Source organism: Carex rostrata, chromosome 1 (assembly GCF_964058835.1).
Source record: "Carex rostrata chromosome 1, lpCarRost1.2, whole genome shotgun sequence".
NCBI lineage: Eukaryota > Viridiplantae > Streptophyta > Magnoliopsida > Poales > Cyperaceae > Carex > Carex rostrata.
The window spans coordinates 17,939,410-17,959,929 of record NC_135918.1 but is presented as its reverse complement, the minus strand read 5'-3'; the positions used below and the strand labels follow the sequence as shown (position 1 = coordinate 17,959,929).

Genomic DNA, 20,520 nt, shown 5'->3' with positions numbered 1-20,520 from the left:
GTTTTTTTCACTGTACTTTGCTTTCAAGTATTTCTCTATACAGCTTACTTTTTGACTGTATTGTTTTTATTTTCAATGACCTTTAACTCAGAAACATGTGAAAAGTGTTAAATTCATCACCACATGAATTCAGTCATTGCAAGAGAGAAAGGTAATAGCATTTCTTAACAGTCAGCGGGCAAATTAATTGTTTAAATTGAAGAAGTTTGATTAACAATTTAAGGTTAAATTTCAAAGTAGGCATTTTGTAGGGTCTTAAGTGCTTAAAAATCTTGGTCATCAGAACTCAGAAGTTGAACTGTTTGCTCACATTATTTACTCATCAGAACTCACACTACTACAAAATTTTGAATCAACACCGCCCCAACAACACCGGTTTTGATATACACCGGTGCTGTTTACAATTAGCACCGGTTTTTATTAAAACTGGTGTTGTATCTAACACATTTAGTACCGGTTTATTATTAAAAACCGGTGTTAAAAATATAGCACCGGTTTTTATAATAAAAACCGGTGTTGAAACTTAATAAAAATTTGAATTTTTTTTGTACAAACCCGTCTCTTCCCTTGTTTCTTCTGAAACCCCATCAGTTTTGAATCACCCCTAGCGCCTCTCACTAACTAAAACCCTTGGCTCTCCCTCATCGATCAAGGCCGGCGACTCTCCTCTCACCCTCGTCAATGCCGAGCACAAGGTTGTTTCACTCTCCTCACTAAGGTCGCTGCACTCCCCCCCTTCCGAAAACCCTAGGTTGCCCCTCCCTCGTCAAGACCGATCACGACTCACCCTCCTCACTAGGGTTGCCACAACCCTTAGGCGGCCTCTCCTTTCTGAAGATCGAGCCCCTGGCCACTCTCCCTCCTCAAGTCCGAACCCTAGCAAGGTACAATACACGGCCTCATTAAATAGTTTTTGTGGACTAATATTTTCTTTGATCTGATTGTGTATAACAAGGCTTCTCGTGTTATAAATAGTTCCTTTTTCTTGTTCTTTTTCCTCTAACATGTTGTTAATTTATATAATTACGATGGTAGTTCTTCTATTAAATCTGGTTCCTATAGTAAGAAAGATGCATGAAACCAGGTAAGAGGCTTATTGGAAAGAAAAATAAGGATTTAAAGCTTCTCAAGTAACATAGGTCATTTATTTCATATCTCCATTACTACAGAACTTTGAATTTTACATATTTTTTTATGAATTTGATTCCATTTTATTTTTGAGAATATATTAATATTTAAAATTTACCCGAGAAAAACCTAGTAATTAATGCTTATGGTTTGCAGGTAACCAAAAGCAATTGAGTTGGAGAGAGCGGCTACGCATTGCCATTGAAGCATCACATGGTTATACTAAAGCACTAATTAATGCTTATGGTTTGCAGGTAATTAGTTAATCAAATTTTTAGTTAAGTAATCAAGTCTGAATCTTCATTTCTCGGCTTTTAAAAAATGTTAGGGCTTGAATATTTGCACATAGGTGTTGGAAGTCTATATAGTTTATAGGGATGTAAACAGCAAAAACATTAGGAGAAAACTTGAAGGCTAAGGTGTCTGATTTGGGGATCGCTAGAGCTTTCTGTAGCCACTATGAAGCAACATGCGCAGCTTCTTGAAGTATGTATGGTTACATCGACCCAGAATACATATGTTTCTGATTTTAAATTTCATAATATAATTAAAATTTAAAGCATCCTTACTATAATCTAACATACATAGTACTTTCTGCCCAAATATAGGTCCATGAGGTCAAATATGATCACTGTTAAGTGTGATGTATACAGCTTTGGAATTCTTCTTGAGTTAATCACAAGCATATTGCCTATCATTCCAGGACAATGTCATGTATAGCAGCATGTAAAAGCTTCAGCGAGAAGACATCACGAGCATGATTGATAAACGGTTGAAAGGATAATATGATGACAACTCAGTGCGGAAAGTGTTGGAATTGGCCCAGGGTAATTGCAATGTATAAGACCCTACTAAGAGACCCACAATGACGTGTGGTGGCTGTTGTGAGAGCTTGCTACTTTTTATTTCATGGAGGAATGTTTGTGATTGACAATTGATATTTATCTTTAGCTTTCGTTGTTTGTTGTAAATATTTATCTAACTTTCCAATTATGTGAATTTCATTTGCAAATTTATGATATCTCAATTCTATATTTTGTGCATGTCAATATATATCTAATTTATGGCTAATCAATTTGGAAGCTAATCCAATATAAACCGAATTATAAAATATAAAAAATGAGATTTAGCACCGGTTTTTTCAAACAAAACCGTTGCTATATGTTATATACAACACCAGTTTTTTAAAATAACCGGTGCTATATGTTATATACAACACCGGTTTTTTTCAAATAACCGGTGCTAAATATAACATATAGCACCGGTTCTAAACCGGTGCTAATTGATCGTACAATCAGCACCGGCCCGATCAGCACCGGTTGTAAAACCGGTTTTGAATGTAAAAAAAAACCGGTGTTGATTTGAAATTTTGTAGTAGTGTCAGAAATTCAAATTATACAGTCTCTGTCTCACTATATTTAATTTTTTTCTCATTTTTTTATCACCAAAATCACATGTGTTTCTAGTTGAACTGCTTGCATTAAAAAACAATTGAAAAGTGAAACTGCTGACAGATCTTTGGTGACAGAGCACTATTGGGAAACCAGTTGAATTGGGACATAGTTTGGTATATTAATACTAGAAAGATAATTTTTCTGAATGTATATTTTTAACAAGTTGAATTGGGACATAGTTTGGTATATATATATCTCTATTTAGTGCAAGGAAACCTAGAGCACAAAATAGGCCCCTTGCTGTATAATTGATAGAAAAAGACAAACGGTGCACAACCCGTAAACATAGAATGCGATCAGGGACAATAATACAAAATAGGAGAATAGGACAGCGCGGTGTCCAATAGAGCCCTTCCTCCAAAATTTATTTGTTCGAGTTTCATATAAAAGCCTTGTTTATTTAATCTCTCAAGGTTAAAGATATGCATGTATCAAGTTATATTAAAGTACCTACACGCGCAAGAGAGAGAGGCAAGAAACATGAAGCTAAACAAGACAAAGAGTTCAAGAAACAGCAAGATTGCAAACTTCATACGCAGACAGTACTTACCTGAACTCAGGAGGGATGAACATAGAACAGGGGGGACTTTCCCCTTGCAACAGCTTGAATTCTATTTGGGACTGGCCGTTGGAACAATTGAAGAAGATGGAAGGAAACGGGATCAGACAGTAACGGAGTTGAGTGCTCAAACTACTGCAGCTGGGTCCCAGAGAATTAAAGTAGCAACAGAGACGTTAGTGGAAGGATACAATGACAAGCGGGCCAGGGTTGAAGTAACTGGAGAGGGAGCTGGTTGGCGGAATAGAGAGCATCGTAAAGACTAATTAGGACATGTCATCAGTGCTTATCTGACGTGTCAATTGAAGGCTAATTAGGACAATTTACCCAATGAGATTGTATGTTTCTTTTTCTGTTTAGATCGCCTATATAAGGTGAAGTGGATTGTGGATCCAATTTATCTTAGAACAAAGCTATTTCTGAAAGTTCTTTTGAACTGGATCGTTTAGCTGGGGCTAGCGATATTGTATCTGTTTCCTTCAATTTTAATAGATGTTGTTTTTGTTTGTTGATTATCTCTATTGAATATGAGGATCGTTGCAAGTGGTATCAGAGCACACGATTGCATCTGGGAAGCATCGGAGCAAGAGAATCAGTTCAACATGCCGAGTTTAAAGAGCAGCGATCTGTCTGGTGAAGAGTCTCCCTTAGATCTAGCTACGATCAGTGAGAGAATCGACCAATTCGCTCGTGATATGCGGATCTCGTTTCAGATCTATGATGAGAAACGTATGGCTATGATCAAGGCACAGAACGAAAGGTTTGATCAGCTCAAGGTGGCATCAGATGAACTGGCAAGTCGGATCAAATCGTCCGTAGCCGGTACGATATCAAATGTGGAGGAAGGTAACGACTCAACCAGACGTCCACAACAGCAAGATAGAGCTGATGGTTATGGTAATAGGCACGCATCACCATTTGAGATCAGATCTGAAGAGGTTCTATATTCTATGCACGACAGCCAAGAACCGATCAAAGAGCAAAAAGAAGAAGAAAAGACAGGTCAACGCAGTAAAACAACGCACCGATCGGGTCTACCCTGAGTTGGGAGGAATGCAACAGCTTGAATTCTATTTGGGACTGGCCGTTGGAACAATTGAAGAAGATGGAAGGAAACGGGATCAGACAGTAACGGAGTTGAGTGCTCAAACTACTGCAGCTGGGTCCCAGAGAATTAAAGTAGCAACAGAGACGTTAGTGGAAGGATACAATGACAAGCGGGCCAGGGTTGAAGTAACTGGAGAGGGAGTTGGTTGGCGGAATAGAGAGCATCGTAAAGACTAATTAGGACATGTCATCAGTGCTTATCTGACGTGTCAATTGAAGGCTAATTAGGACAATTTACCCAATGAGATTGTATGTTTCTTTTGCTGTTTAGATCGCCTATAAAGGTGAAGTGGATTGTGGATCCAATTTATCTTAGAACAAAACTATTTCTGAAAGTTCTTTTGAACTGGATCGTTTAGCTGGGGCTAGCGATATTGTATCTGTTACCTTCAATTTTAATAGATGTTGTTTTTGTTTGTTGATTATCTCTATTGGATATGAGGATCGTTGCACCCCTTGTTTCTGACAAGGAAACCAAACCATTAGAACACCAGTACCAGTAGGCAAACTGGTACGAGGTGGTTACTGGTACCAATTTTGTTTCATTTCCCATACTTTCGTTTTAATTTCTGTATTTTTTTTTAATTTCGTTTTAATTAATTAAAAATTAAGAGAACGCATTGAGCATAATTAAGTGGAGAAATGTTGTTTTACTTTTATTCAACTTTTGACTTAAGAAAATGACTTGGTAGAAGTCAATTAATGGCAAAACTTCAAATAGTCAATAGCATATACAATTTTGATTATAAATAAAGTTTGGTTCAAATCAGAAGCCGAGCTATGTTATCAGTTAGGGATGGATAAAAATATTTGTGTTTGGCTGAGGTGGTACGAATAGCATAAGATGTCTGGTGCTATATATTGTCTTGAAAATCTCCAATGAAGGTTAAATTTTTGGCTTTTTTTATGCTAAAGGAGAAGATTTTAATGCATGATGTCATGCATAGAAGAAACTGAAACTGCGATGTTAAATGTGTTCTATGACTCCGAATCAGATGGTTCAGTCGGTTTGGGACACATCTTTGGGTGAGATGCGTAAAAGGGATGCTACTGACATGCAGTATGAAAATGGTGGTAATTCAATCTATGAATACATCCCCGGGTCAAGCGCTGATGAGCACATTGAACTATCCATGTGGCTGAGAGCCCTCACAGCCCAGGCACAACGACGCAATTAACAGGGGCAGTATGCTGAAAACTGATAATCATATAAACAATTTTTTTAATGAAATCTTAATTTACTTTCTGATTGTTTAATGAAGCTTAAAATGGTGTGAATTTGGGCATATGATCTTATAAAATATAAATATCTAGCAGTGACTAAATAGAAAGCAGTTTTAATTTTAACATTGTCAAGAAAAAGAGCTCTCTGCATACGCAAGAGACAGACACCTGGAGAAATTGGAAACTGACAAAGGTTGCCAAGGAAAAAATGGTACCAATCGGTACACAAACAGGCAAGGAGCAGACAGCAGTTCTCACTGGTAAATTTGAACCTGGGCAGAGAGTATTCACAGTTTACTTGTATTTCAGAGGGGCTGTCAGAAGACTACGGAAAAATCGCATTTATATCCCCAGGTTCTTCTCTTTTTTCAAAGAGCGAGAAGGGGCACAGGCCTTTTTAAATTCTCAGTACTGTAGTTTTACTTTTCAAATTTTTATGTATTGTAAGCTCTATCAATTTTAATATATCACACCTACAGGTTACCACTCAAAAAAAAAAAAGAAAGACAGCAACAAAAAGAAAATCCAAATATGGCTATGCTCACGAAATTCTATATGAAAATGTATATCAGATCATAATCTCCATGCTCACGATCATGAATTTATCTCATCACGATCATGAATTTACGCATCTCCATGCCTATGAGCAATTCCACTTGTGCTAAGAAAACCACCGGTACAGAGGCAGCAAGCAAACCTAGGTATATTACAGGTACTTGTCAGTAGGAAAGACAATTGGTACTTAACAAAAAGCGTTTCTGCTGAGAACAATCCCCCTCTGACATAAAAAAAGCCCCATGTGACAATCATAAAACTGGAAACATCAAACATAAAACAAGACCATCTTACATGAAGCCCCCTGTGATAATAAAAAATCACCAACAGTAGCACATGGTCCCTTCATGTCTAATTTCAGATATACCTCTGAACAACAAAATTTTACCCAAAAGACAGCTCCCAAAGAACCTGAAATGAAACATCCCAAACCACATCCCAACCAAACAATACACCAAAATCCATTCTGACACCATGATATTAGGCATCCAAAAAAAAACTTCCTCAAATGCCCCTATATATTAACATAAATCTATATAGTGTTATACACATATCTACTATCCAAAGTAAAAATCTAAATGAAGAACAGTCAGTCACAACTAGGGGTGATTAATGAGCGAGCATGAGCGAGTTAGGGTATGCTCATGCTCGCTCATTAAGTAAATGAGCGAGTTGTTAATGAGCGAGTTTAAATGAGCGGATAAATGAGCGAGTTGTAAATGAGCGAGCTTTTAATGAGCGAGTTATGAGCGGCTCACGAGTTATGACTTATGACTCATAACAAAATTATATAGTGTTCACGCATAACAAAATTTGTTAAAAGTCATCGTAATAAAATCCAACAGATTGTTATAATTCATTTAAATGAGTGAGTTGTTATGACTATTACTTGTTTTGGGCTTTTGGCGGAGGTTTTGATTCTGCCGATTTACAAAAAAAATGAATATGAAACTATGAATATTAGTATATTACACAGGATTAAATATTACATTGTACTCATTATATTACACATAATTAAATATGAAACTATGCTCACTATCTATCAATTTTAATGAGGCAAGGTTGATGTTATACAGAATTACATAGGATTAAATGTGGCAGGGATTAGGTGTGGCAAATTCTTAATGAGCGAGTTATGAGCGAGTTGGGTCATGCTCATGCTCGCTCATTAAATAAATGAGCGAGTTGTTAATGAGCGAGTTTAAATGAGCGGATAAATGAGCGAGTTTAGATGAGCTTTTAATGAGCGAGTTATGAGCGGCTCACGAGTTATGAGCGATTTACTCACCCCTAGTCACAACTAAATAAACAAGCAGCTAAATACACAAGCAATATAACTAATAGTTCACTGAATAATCAATCAATCAGTCACAACTACAGTATAGACGAGCAACTAATTACGCAAGAAATTAATAGTTTAGCACATCTCCTCAACTCCATAACATAACTGAAACAATTTATGACATCTTTGCCACCTCTATTAGATTTCAGCAGTCACCAGTGAGAGGGGTGTTAGGTCGAGGCTGAGATTAGTGCGAGGGGGTGGGAGGCGGGGATGGAGGAAAACGCCCGCATCCAGGCGGATACCGACGCACGGCAGAAACATGGCGACGCTTGGGTGGAGGAAAGTTGCTGCTGCCAGGGACCCACTGACGAACATCTAGGGGGACACGGTCAGCAGAGCAAGAGGGAGGAGGAACACGTCCGCATCCTGAGGGCCACCTGCGGACGGCCGATACATGGTGAGGCTTCAGATTGCGCGCTGATGGGGCCTCCGAGATCCGCCTCGGCGGCTTGGGCTGTGGCTCAGGCTCACCATTGGGGCGTGCAGTTGACTGGCACTTCTCTGGGCCCCACTTGGAGCTAGAGCAGACGGTCGCCAGATCAGAGAGGTTAGAGAAGAACCACTCTCGGGAGATTTCTTCAGAGAAGTGCGAGGGCTTGCCAGGGCTATTCTCCCCCACCTCTGAGTGTGGGACCATCCCTGCCAGTATGTCTGCAACTCGTCTGAAAAATTAGCAGTTTATATAAATCAAATATCTGAAAACTTAGTGCTTGAAAATATCGCAACATAATTTCATCAAGTTTGCTATTAGGATCAACTATCTGATTATTATTTTGTTAGTATATGTTATTAACACAGGTTCTTCATATATATTATTTTGTTGTTGTTATCAGAATAAATTCTGACAAAGTTCAGCAACTGCAATTGTAGGTAAAAGCTTTCCCAAAAACTAAAGTAACCTTAATTATGTGTAATTGGACAAAAAATAACATGAGAAAAACAAGTTACCATACTATGGTTTGACTGGTACGTTTACCATCATTTGCTTGTTGTCTGTGCCTGTGTTCTAGTACCGCATCACTGGTACCATATATTGCATTTGAGTATGTGCAAAATTGGGTCTGGTATAGGCCAGTAAGGTACCAGACCTAGTCCATAGTAACCTAGCAGCAAAAATGGACTAAAGTGCACCCAACTGTTTGAATTGAATCCCCTGCAGAATTTTTTTATTGAATAATATCCAAATTAATGTTAACAGTGGTTGATGAAAAGACGTATAACAATTCTGCGTAATTTATAAATAACACCCTGTACCAGTGGTTAATGTGTAATTACCTCTTTTGTCGGCGGTGAGTACCAATTGCTGCAGCAGCAATAGGCTTGTAAGGTTGGAGTTTAGAGGAGGCGGTGTCCTCCAAATCATCTTCAGATGCCGGGACCTGTAACCCCATGAGTTCCTCATTGAAGCGTGCATTGGACAGGCAATTCTGTGGAGCCCACTCTGTTATAGAGCATGACGCCGCAGAATCAGATGGGGGCCGACAAAAGAACCACGGGGAGACATAAGTAGAGGTTCCCGTCTCTTCTTCTCCAGGCTGAGGTCCTTGTCTTCTCTTCTTCAAGGATTTCTCATCTGAGTCCGATGAGATGCTGATCACGATGGTGTCGTGAGATGATGCCATCCTAAAAAGGAAAGAAAATGAATCTTTGCGTATGAAAAATAAAGAAAATGAAAGCAAACCCTAGAACGAGAATGGGTAACAAACCTTAGAAAGAGATAAATTCTTAAAATAAAATAAATAAAAATCAGAGAACGAAAGATAGCATACAGGAAATGGCTTAGGAGCGACAAGAGAGAAGAGAAACCAATGCCTCGGCGAAGAGGGCGTGGAGGGAGAGCGCCGAGTTGTAGTCGAGGTCGGAGTAGAGAAGAGAGAGAGAGAGCTGGAGTGTCGGGGTCAGGGTATAGAATAGAGAATAGATAGCAGAGAGCGGGGTCAGGGGAGGAAACGAAACGAAATGAAATGAAAGGGAGCGGGGAGGGAAAATAAATAGAAATAGAAACAGAAACAGAAACAGATAGGCGGTGGGTGGAGCGAGGGAGGGAAAAAATAGAAAAGGCAATTTCTAAATTAGCGGCAGAGGGCAAGGGGGCAGTATTATTTGTGCTCCAAGATTCGTGCCAAGATCAAAGAACTATCCTGAGCCATCCATTCCTAATTTGTTTGTTTAGTCACTTAAGTTTAATTGTCGTAATGTAGCCACTGAAACCATACTATATATATTAATTGAAGCACAGTAGCACAATTTCTGGATCTCTCGATCATGCATTTATTATATTTGTATAGACTAGTTAATACAAATCGACAAAACTAATAAATAATCTAGTATATTTCTTTAAAACTAATAAGTTTTGAACTTTTATCTCCATTTTTAATTATATTAAGCACGTAGATGTTCTAATTCGTCAATGATTGTGATGAATATGAAATTTTGGATTACATAACAATCCTTCAATCAAATAATCTTTCTTCTTTTGATTAAATGCACATGTTATATGTGTACGTGTACATGCACGTGTAAGTCTAAATTTAATTAGAGACATATTCGTCACACAAACGGTCACACAATATAAGAGATAAGAGTTCCATTAGTCTCATGGCAACAAATATTTTTGTAAGTAGGAGAGAGTAATATGAAAAAACAAAATATGAATTCTCATTAGAAGAAATGAAAACAGCATGATTTCATTTAACTGATTAAAGTATCGATGAGGTGAAATTCAAGGTCTTGAAACTTTGCCTTAAGTTTTTTTCCCATATATAGATTTGCGTTTTTTTATATCGAGATCGACGTGTTCAAAGTATCTAATTCAATTTGTTCATTTATACGCTTTCAAAAGCACTACTTACCTTTCTAATGTTAAATATGTCAAAAATTGATTCTTGATTCTTGATTCTTTATATGCAATGATAAATATGTCAAATTGATTCTTGATTCAATATAATAACTTTGATTTGAGGCAAAAATAACAAAGATATTGGTCATGTTTGGTTGTCGAGTAAAGTTAAACCGGATTAAATTTCTTACTCCAAGCTAAACCGGAGTAAGTTAATCATGTTTGGTGGAGTAAGCTAAACCATCTCTCTAGGTGGTGTAAGTTACTCCGGTTTAGCTCAAATCTTAGTTCATCTTAAACCGCGCGCCTATATTACTCCTCGTTTGGCTCCTTAAGCGTGGAGTAAGGGGTTTACTCCACCTCTTACTCCACAACCAAACATGGCCATTATGCATATATATTTATTACGTGGAATATTTTAAGGGATGGAGAAAATGTCACCAAGACTACAGAAAAGAAATTGTTAATTACTAATTATGTTGAGAGCAAATTGTTCATCAAAAGTTAATTATTACTTCTCATAATTTATAGGATTTTTTTTTTAACTTTTTCTTTAACAAGCAGTCCAAGTATCAGTTGAAAGTGCACTTGCAACGAATGTACAAGTATAGAAAAGGATTCATTAATTAACACATAAATTATCAACACACACCAACAATTAGGGTCTAGAATCAACCATTAATTATTCTTTAATTACTACACAAATTTCAAATAAATAGAATCATACAAACTATTCCTCAATATTAAAGTTCAAATGGACCTACCTATAAATAAATATCAATACAAGTAATTTTTGAAAAAATTGATTTAACAGACTTCTTCTTTTTCTTCTTGTTTCTTATCTTCAATTCAAGCATTAGTGGAGAAATTGCTTTCAAGCGACTTGGGCTCTTCAATCTCCCTATCCATTAATTTGCTGTTACCTCTCATATCCACCGTAATTTTCTTCATCTAATTATATGCAAGTAGTAGTAAAATTTTATTTTCTTCATCAAAATGCTTCTAATCATAGAACTAACTCAAACATAACTGAAAATTAATTTCATGAAACTAACAAAAGAAATATAAAAAAGAGAACATATATGCCAGAATATTTGTACCTCTTGAGCCTTCCATGTCTGGAGAGCAACGAACGAGCCAAAACCTCCATTCTTTTTTTTTTATCTCCTAATTCTTACCATCTAACTTCTAAAATCTAGCTAAGAGATTTTAGTTTACAACTTCACTCTTTTCTTAAGAGAAGCACATGTGCGGCGTCCAAAATGAGCATGGTCATGCTATTTATAAGCACATATAATCAATTTTAACCATTATATGAGGTACGTACAATCCTAAATAAACAAAATCATCTCCACTAAATACCTAAATAACCTGGTTTTAAAAAACAACGCCGCAGAAAACATCGCTGTGGTTTTTAAAAAATCATAAAACATATTTCTAACACTTTTGCCACTAAATCGAGCATCTTATGCTCCAATCCCGGATCGACAATGTGAAGAACCTCTCCTGCACAACACATTACCCTGTGGGAGATGTGCATAAAAACAAATAGAGAGAATTTATAAATTCACTACAACCAAAGAGAACTCAATTTTTTTGCTTATGATACAAACAATTTGAGGACACTTAATTTGGCCACTAAATCGAATCATAACAGAATTTCTTTTTGGTTCAGGCTGTAATTTAGGTCTTCTACTCATCGCCAAAAACACATTAATAGTGTACGAGGAATACAAGGAAATAAGGTTATTAGTGTATCCAAACGAAGTTTCTAAACTCTATGTTTATATTAAACCTTTATATATATGTCTATTTCCTTTTTAGGGTACATGGTATTAATTAGTAATCATAACACATTCTTTCTTCAATTAAAATAAATGTATACTAACCTTTTGTTAGGTTTTCCTTTTCCTAGACCATTCATGCTGAAATACAAGATAGTTCGTCTGACCACGATATAAAAATAAAGAAAGTATATGTTAGCAGCAATTGCTTTCAGGACTAATATACAAAATGTTACTTCAATTAAAATTAAATTTTTTTTTTTGCAAATAGAACAAATGAAAATATAATAATTTTCTTAAAAGCATGCATGTTCCGTCATTAATCATGTATACAACTCTTTCGTTTGTTATTATGTCCAGATTAAAAGAAGAGCGAATGTGGACCTAGAATATCTTGTAATTTAACCAGTACATCTATTATTTTACTTGACAAACTTCAAATAATATTACACATAGTTTGTAATTTATGCAGTACTAGAATCTCAATTTTGTTGGCAACTTTGTGTATTAGAAATTCTTATGGGGAAATAACAGTAATTGCATTAACATGAAATTAATTTTTACACTGAAGAAACCTTTGGCAAAATTACTAATTGTCATCTTAAATCTATACGTTCGGTTATAAATTGAACTGTCTGATAATAAAAAAAAATTGAGAAACACATGAATACACAACAACAGAGTAGACACTTTTCGCGAGGGAAAAAAATGCATTTATGACGGTACTCCCTCGCGAAAAGTACCGTCACAAAAAGAAAAAAACTGAATAATAACGGTACTCTGTCGCGAAAAGTCACTTTTTTATTCTCGCAAAAAATATTTTTGATGAGTTTTCAGTTTATGTGTTAATTATATTTGTGTAACTTTTGTTACTTTGTATCATATTTGTTTTTTGTTTTTAAAGTTATATTTTGTGTCAGTATTTAAATATGTACATGCTTAGTCTTGATTAGCATGTTAATGTATGGTTCTTATCATACTAGTTCAAAATTAACACTAATGTAATAATATAAGTTTATATTCAAAACAATAAAACTTAATACTTAAGAAAATAGAAATTAATAATCACGAAGTGCCGCATTAATTCAGGTGCTTACTATTTTATTACATTTTTCGTCAAAAACAAATATCAATTTGTGTAAAATTCAGAAAAAAAATATATATAACACAGGCAAACCAGAAACATACTCAATCTCAAAAAAGTTTTCTAATATGTGAAAAAAAATCTCAATATTATTTTTGTTGCATCAGTCATTCAAGTCACTGCACATAATTAGATTGGCACATCAATTGCCTTTATCGGGATCCCGTTCTTCCTCGGATCCCGGGGGTGCTGCCATTAGGTGGTCGTCAGAGTTGCTACCCAAATTCCTATGAAACACCATTCAATAAAACATTTTTTTGTTACAACACAAGAAATAATAAGGGTATTATGTAATATGTATCTGTTTCATTTTTAGGGGTGGTATATGTCGAATCGAACTATGAACAAAATAAATAAACAAGGAAAGAAATGCAAAAATAAGTACCTGTTTGGCTGAAGCAAGTTGGTTCCCTGATTCATCAGATCATTGCCATTTAGAGGTCCCGGATGGTTCATTGCCAAATGTTGAACGGCACTGGTACTGGCACTAGCACTGGTACCGGCACTGACTCTGTCTCTGAACCTAGCCATCTGTGCCTGATTGTCCAAATTCAAAAAGAAAAAAAGAATCAATCTCTAGTGTAGCTTAGCAGTTCTAATTATAGAAATAAATTAAAGACGATTTGTGTAATTTTATTTAAAATGTATGAACCTTCTTCCTTTCGATCAGGTAGATTGCAGTTTCGTAGGCAGTTTTCAGGAATTTCAATTGTTCTATGTATCTGTAAATGCAGAGAATTCACAAAAAAAAAAAAATCAAGTAATTAAGTCTTTCCTTAACCACAGCTTTCCTCATTCCATTGAAATGTAATCTTTAATTTGCTCCAGTTTAGAAACTAAACATAAAACAATCCAATTTTCACAAACTAACTCTAATTTGTTCAACTGAACTTCAATTAAAGTGCACTCCATTGCTTATCAAAAAGTGCACTCCATTGCTGTCAAAAGAAAATTAAACGATAATTTGAACTAATAAGGTTTTGTGAAATTATTACCCAAGCTCGCCAAATTTTGTATCTGTTGGATATATTTCCTCGGTCAGGTTAAGAAACCTCTGCTGGCCCTGTAAAGAAAGAGTATAATCAGCACTTAACAAGAGAACAAAAGAAGGAAAACACATGACATTGTAGTATCGAGTGATTTTCTACTTATCTTAAAAAATAGTAAAAAAGTTCTAAAAAGATAATAAATTTGTTTTTGGACATTTTATTTTTTTATATTTCCAAAAATAAAAAGTTCGGGGATGCTTTCGGCACAAGGTAAGAAAATACAGTAGATTATAATACCTGCTCGATGGCATGAGAGGTACCGGATCCCCTGAAAAAGATCATTAAAAAAAAGATGTATAAGCTTTGATTTAATTGACACAGAAATTAACATAATTCTCCATATATCTGTTTATCATCATTTTGGTTAACAGCTGGTAGACCAAGATGTAACTTGAAATGAAGAATAACAGGTATCAAACAGGTACCAAATATGGGGCATTTGTTGTCAGAGAGAAAACATATTAATAAAACTAAGTACCCAAGATTCATGCGCGGTTGAACATCGATTTGATGGTCGCTGTTATCTTTGAAGGCTTCTTTTACAGCCTATTTATGTAAAGTAAGAATGTTTATACCAGATTAATATTAGTTATAGCCAAACTTGTTAGAAAAAAATTAAAAAATAAATAAAATATTGAAAGAACTAGAGTTTATTATGTCTACCTTAATACCTTCCTGCTCACTGCTCATATATATAAGAAACACACCAATAATATGGAAAGAGAAAAATATGTAATTAGCAACAGCTGAAAAACAAAGAAACGTGAACTACTTTGAAACAAGGCAATGAGTAACACACCTCTCACATCTCTCTTTGGGACTCAAATTAACAAACCTGTTTACCATGTCCTCAAAATTGCTGAAAAAAGAATAAAAAAAGGAATCATATAATTTTATTGGCACTTATTTTAATCGTAAAATATATTTTCCAATATTCTCATTTCATCTAAATCGAGTTATACTTGTTCTCCATTTCCAAAACAAAGCAATGAACTCGAGAATATAAAACAAAAACTGTAACATTATGAATGGAAAAAAAGCTGGTAAACAGATACCAGCACTTGGTAATACTTTATAAAAGACTCACCATGAACTTCTCTTCAACAAGTTAGATAATTAAACTCCAATTGTCAGATTAAGAAAACATAAAGGAATTCTTACAATTTATCCTAAATTCAGTTACAGATTACTCTTTCACCAAATCATGTAAATAAGGACTAAACATATACAAAATAAAAAAACAAGAGATAAGGAATTAGAGGTTACGTATTCGGTCCTAACACAAGCTCTGCCTTCCCATTGGGATAAAACGAGAGGAAAAATGTTTCCGTATCGCTTAAAATGGACAATTCTTCCATCTTCTTTGCCATGCCACTTATCCTCCTTTGATGGCTGCTTTCCTTATTTTCATCCATTTTCTTCTTGTTTCCATCCATCCTATTAACTTTTAAAAAAGAAAAATGAGTTGTTATTTGTCAAAGTAACCTAATTCTCAGAACAAATAAAAGATTTTTCATTTATCACTTCTCACAAAATAAGTTCTTTCTTGGAAATAACCTGGAAAAAAAAAAGGTTAATTAAATCCAGCAGTTAAATTTTCAAACCAAAATAATTAAAGATCAAGTCTTTAGAACAGTACAACTAAACCCAGGTGAATAAATGGATATATTTCTGAAAAGCGCACCAACTGGAGCATGCAACTGTTGGTAGAAAGAATTAAGAGAAACAGGGAGGGTTTAAAATTGAATATATTTATTTCAGTTTTAAGCAACTAATTAAGCAAAAGGAAATAGAAATAGGGAGCTAATTAGAAAGAATACTTGATGGAATTCATGTGATATAGAATGCAAAAAAAAAGAAGTACTTTTAAAGGAATCCAATTACAAAATCAAGAATGTGTCAAGAAACATAAAATACAAATCGGCTAACTAGTAAAACAACCTCACTACAGATTATTCATTGAATCACAATCCATTATGAGGTACTCCCATGTGCTATATCTTGCAACAAATTGCACAAAGAAACGAACTAAACACGACCCAGAAATTAAGTGAGGTAGAGTAGAGCAGAATAGAGATAGAAACCTCAGAGAAGAAAAGAGGAGAGATAGGCGCTCCAGTTGCTCTACCTAGTGCCTTTGCAGAGTTGTACAAGAAACAGAGGAGGTGATACTTGAGACTCGAGAGAGAAGAGGGAGTAAGAGGAGGTAAAGGTACATTTCACGTAGTAAAGGGAGTTTTAAGTGGTCAAGTGGATAGTGTAGGCGGTTTCGGATTTAACCTTTTCGGATCTACAATTTTAATTGGACCCTTTAAGGGAAGCCCACTAGAAACAGAGACTCTCTGAAAGGAGGGAGAGGGGGGTTTCCGATGGGCATCGGACCAAATCCTGTTTGATGGGCTGTTGGAACCGTCAGATCTGCTTTAGGATTCTTGTGTACGGATTTTAAAGCAGACGTGAAATTCCGTACACACGAATCCTAAAGCAGATCCGACGGTTCCAACAGCCCATCGAACAGGGTTTGGTCCGATGCCCATCGGACACCCCCCTCTTGGGCTGGGCCCTTTTTTGTTCTAGATTGAAGAGCAAATTATTTCTGTTGACATCAAATTGTATACTCATCCCTGTAAAAATTTGTATCTACATCGTAAAAAAACATTGGGTAACAAAAAAAAAAAAATTGACATGACTATTTGGAATTTTACAGAAAAACATGAATTTCATCGAAGCCACATCATAAGTAACAAAAGTACAATAGGACGTTTTAAACAAAGTTAATTAATTAATTATTTCTTTCAAAAAAATTCGGTTGACAAGGCAAACCTCAGAAATCTTTATAAAAAATGTGACCATAAAAATAAGAAAAAAAAATAAAGAGCAAAATCATTTGCAACTAGAAACAATCACAAATCACAAATAAATCAAACCAAATTTGTCCCATGTAAAAATCAACAAGTAGTCTTATCATACATAAGTCCACATAAACTCACAATACACACCATATAAAATACAAACCGTACAAAGTAACTAGTACCAGTTGTTAAACTCAAAACACAAAAAAAAAAAACATCAACAACTCTTAAACATACAACACAAAAAAGGTACAATATATATATTTTTTTCAATAATATTGTTGTATCACCCAAACTTAAATTAGAGCATAATTTTTTTTTTTTCATTTTTCCCCCTTTTTCCTTTTTTTCCCCCTTTTTCCTTTCTTTCCCTTTTTTTTTCCTATAGTTTTCCATTAACATTTAAAGTATTTGTCAAAATAAATTAAATCTCAAAGTAGAAGACAGCACTCCCCACCAACCTTCCCTGTCTTTTATTTCTTTTTAGAAAATAGTATTACAATTCTTATTTTTCAATACACAGCTACACATGCCCTTTTATCATCATTTTAAGATAGATGGTACAGCTAACCAAATCAATTACAATCAGCCATCTTTAGTAAAGGAAAAATACAATTATTGACTATCTCTAATTAATCCTCCAGAGATGGAAACACAGCCAAGAGAGATCCTTAGAATTGCCTCCTTTCATTTCCCGTTTCCTTCTTTGATTTGATACGGATCCAACCATATCTGCTTGTAATCCCAACAGTATCAAATAAGTTCGACAGTTACACACAAAATTATACTTCTCCCTATACTGGGGTGTGAAGACTTGAGGAGATGGATACAACAATTGTCTTCAATTATATAATCAATCGAGATTCGTTTTATCTTTTTTTTTTTTTTTTTTTTTTGGGTTTTTGTAGTTTTTTTGTTGTGGTTCTATTTTTTTGTTAATTTTGTGGATGAGGTGGTGTAGAGGGCATATGGAGAGACAATAGAGAAGAAATTGAAGTGAATGGGCAAACAAGTCCAGCCTAAAAAAGATTCCTTTCTTCTGCAAGAGAAACAAAGTTGAGAAAAAAAAGATTAGCATCTTATAGCATGGGCTGAGCAGAAAAATATTATGACTACTATCAGATTGATAATATATAAATATTGCAATGCCATTTACTTCTTATATGGACGTGTTTATGAATATGCCAACGGAAGTAGTTTAATAATGAATAAAAAAGTTTCAAAAGTTATTGCTCTCAAATGCTAATGGTTGGAATACAAGATTGATGTAAATTAAATAGTTTCTAATGGGAAAGACAACTCCTATACTTTTTCTTTGGAGAAAATGTTAAAGAATCTGTGACTGAAATCCACCGGGACAAAAAATGAATTTAAAAATTGGTTTACTGAATAGAAGTTGCAAGTACGGAACAAATACAATGAGACTTAAAATAAAAGGCCAACGAAGCACAAGTACTTACGGTATACCAACAAATTAGAAATCCGAGTATGAAAAAGGAAAACCGAATTACAGACATCTGGTACACTGGTACTGTTCATGAGTGCAATTATGATCCTTATGTCAAGTACCAATGTCGTACCAATAAGATCTTTCTAATGATGCGTTCCCTCTAATGAAATAATGATTAATTAATCAAAACGATGTATCCATCAATAAAGAGAAGATATAAAATTAAAAATTTAAGTAGTTCACTATGAGGTCTCAAAAGTAGGTTACCTTCTGTTGGAAATGTCACAAATGTGCTTCCTTCATTAAACCAGACTTGGTAATTAGGGCCACCCTTCTTTGACTTCTCCGTCAGAGTTGAACAGTCTTTAATTTCCAGCTCGCGAAGATTCTTGGGTTGTTCTTCGATTAACTTCTCTGTCAGAGTTGAGCAGTCTTTAATTTCCAGCTCACGAATATTCCTGGGTAGTTGTTCCAATTCCAATTCACATAGGTTTTGACAGTTATGTAGATGAATATACTGGAGAGATGCAAGATTCTTCAAGTTTTTCGGAAAATGGGTACTATTGTAATCATAAATTGACAAATCTGTGAGAGAGATCAGAGACCGGAAAACCTCTTCATCCAAGGAATATTCATCAATGTAGTAAATTACGAAAGCTTCTAGTGCTGAGATAATTTCATTTGATAGTATCAATTTCAATAATAAAAGGTTGTCAACTGCAACCTCTTTAAGTACAGATGTGTACTTATCCATGGGAGATAGTTTCATCTCAGGGCTGTGCCTCACCCGTAGTGTATGAAGTGCAGTTAATGAATTCAATCCCTCTAAACGACCATCTAATCCCACTACAGTCAGCTCCTTGAGACTAGGCAGGTGACCAACACGTAGAACTCCCCTCAGTTTTTTAAACATTATATACCATATCTCAAGGGAACATAGTACCGGTAGATTTGATTCGGCAATAATGACATCAACATTTGGGCAATCCGAAAATTTTAGCCTCTCCAAGGAGGAAGGCAATGGTTCATTTGATGTGATCAAATTGAGGCAGCCATCTAATTCAAGCACTATCAGGGAGGTCAAGGCTCCAATACCTCCCAAGGAACTGAGCAAATAGCATCCTTTAATGGTAAGAGACTGGAGATTCTTCAATAAACATAGGACTTCCTTGGGAGGAAGAGAGGTTATTGTCTGAATATTAGTTAGTTCAAGTTCAGAAAGGGAAACAGTGCATTGTATGCAAGTGGATAATGCATCACTAGTAATGCAACATGTTGATATCTTAAGTTTAGCGAGTGAAGACGGTAAAACCAACTTGGACTCTTCATTTTTCTTGAACATTTTTTCTATGTGGTAATGCATGAACATAACCCACCCATCCAAAAGCTGATCTCGAGAATAATCTTTATTCAAAGGGTCAAATGCCAATATCTCTGCCCACTCATCCAAAAGTGGATCCGGAGAATCATCAAATGCTGCTTCCAATCTGTGTTTCACTGAAAGAATAAACAGCTTCACATTTGACTCAAAATTTCTGGGTAATAGTACATCCTCTTGTTTCAGGCACTCTACTATTTGCTTCACAACCTCATGTTTGGATTGGTTCCTTTCTTCCTTCTCCAACAAATCATTCCCAGAGAAATAACTAAGTTGTGGGATGTTGCTAATCTCTAAAGAAGTGAGATTTGGTGGAAATGTAGGGATTTTTTTCAGGTTCTTGAAGCCCTGTAATATAAGAGTTGTACAACTGGGAAGTGATTCGTGAATGGATGAGATTTCATCTACCTTACTACAATCCATTAATATTAGTGATCTGAGATGTTTTAGTGAATTCTGACTTAAGAACCAATTTGGAAATCTATCTCCTCCAAATCCTTTAAGTGTGAGGGCACTTATCTTAGGATGAGGATGCAATGCCTCTAATAATTCAACATGTTGAGTAGAGAGACATGCAACATTATTGGTGTTGCTTTCATCAGAGGTCCACTCAAATTCTAGTTCCTGGAGATGTTTCTTGTTTCCCAAATTG

The 20,520-nt window shown here is 35.4% G+C and overlaps 1 protein-coding gene and 1 long non-coding RNA gene across 2 annotated transcripts; both read right to left on the bottom strand.

Annotated features, from left to right (window-relative positions):
* Positions 1–13,264: 13,264 nt before the first annotated feature.
* On the bottom strand, positions 13,265–13,672 carry LOC144548126 (uncharacterized). The gene is made up of 2 exons (XR_013509262.1): positions 13,525–13,672; positions 13,265–13,366 (listed from the first exon to the last, which is right to left on the bottom strand). It is a non-coding gene; the product is annotated as an uncharacterized LOC144548126 (long non-coding RNA).
* A 1,778-nt stretch (positions 13,673–15,450) lies between these two features.
* Positions 15,451–20,291, bottom strand: LOC144569754 (uncharacterized). The gene is made up of 2 exons (XM_078320245.1): positions 18,758–20,291; positions 15,451–15,632 (listed from the first exon to the last, which is right to left on the bottom strand). Exons 1-2 carry the CDS (start codon positions 20,289–20,291, stop codon positions 15,451–15,453), a joined length of 1,716 nt encoding a protein of 571 aa, XP_078176371.1.
* Between the last annotated feature and the right edge of the window lie 229 nt (positions 20,292–20,520).

Excerpts from the sequence above, each read along its gene's own strand:
- LOC144569754 (XM_078320245.1), bottom strand. The coding sequence starts at position 20,291 with ATGGATTGTAGTAAGGTAGATGAAATCTCATCCATTCACGAATCACTT. Across the intron at positions 15,633-18,757 it reads TGTGACATTTCCAACAGAAG|TTAATAGGATGGATGGAAAC; the intron begins GTAACCTACTTT and ends CTTTTTTAAAAG.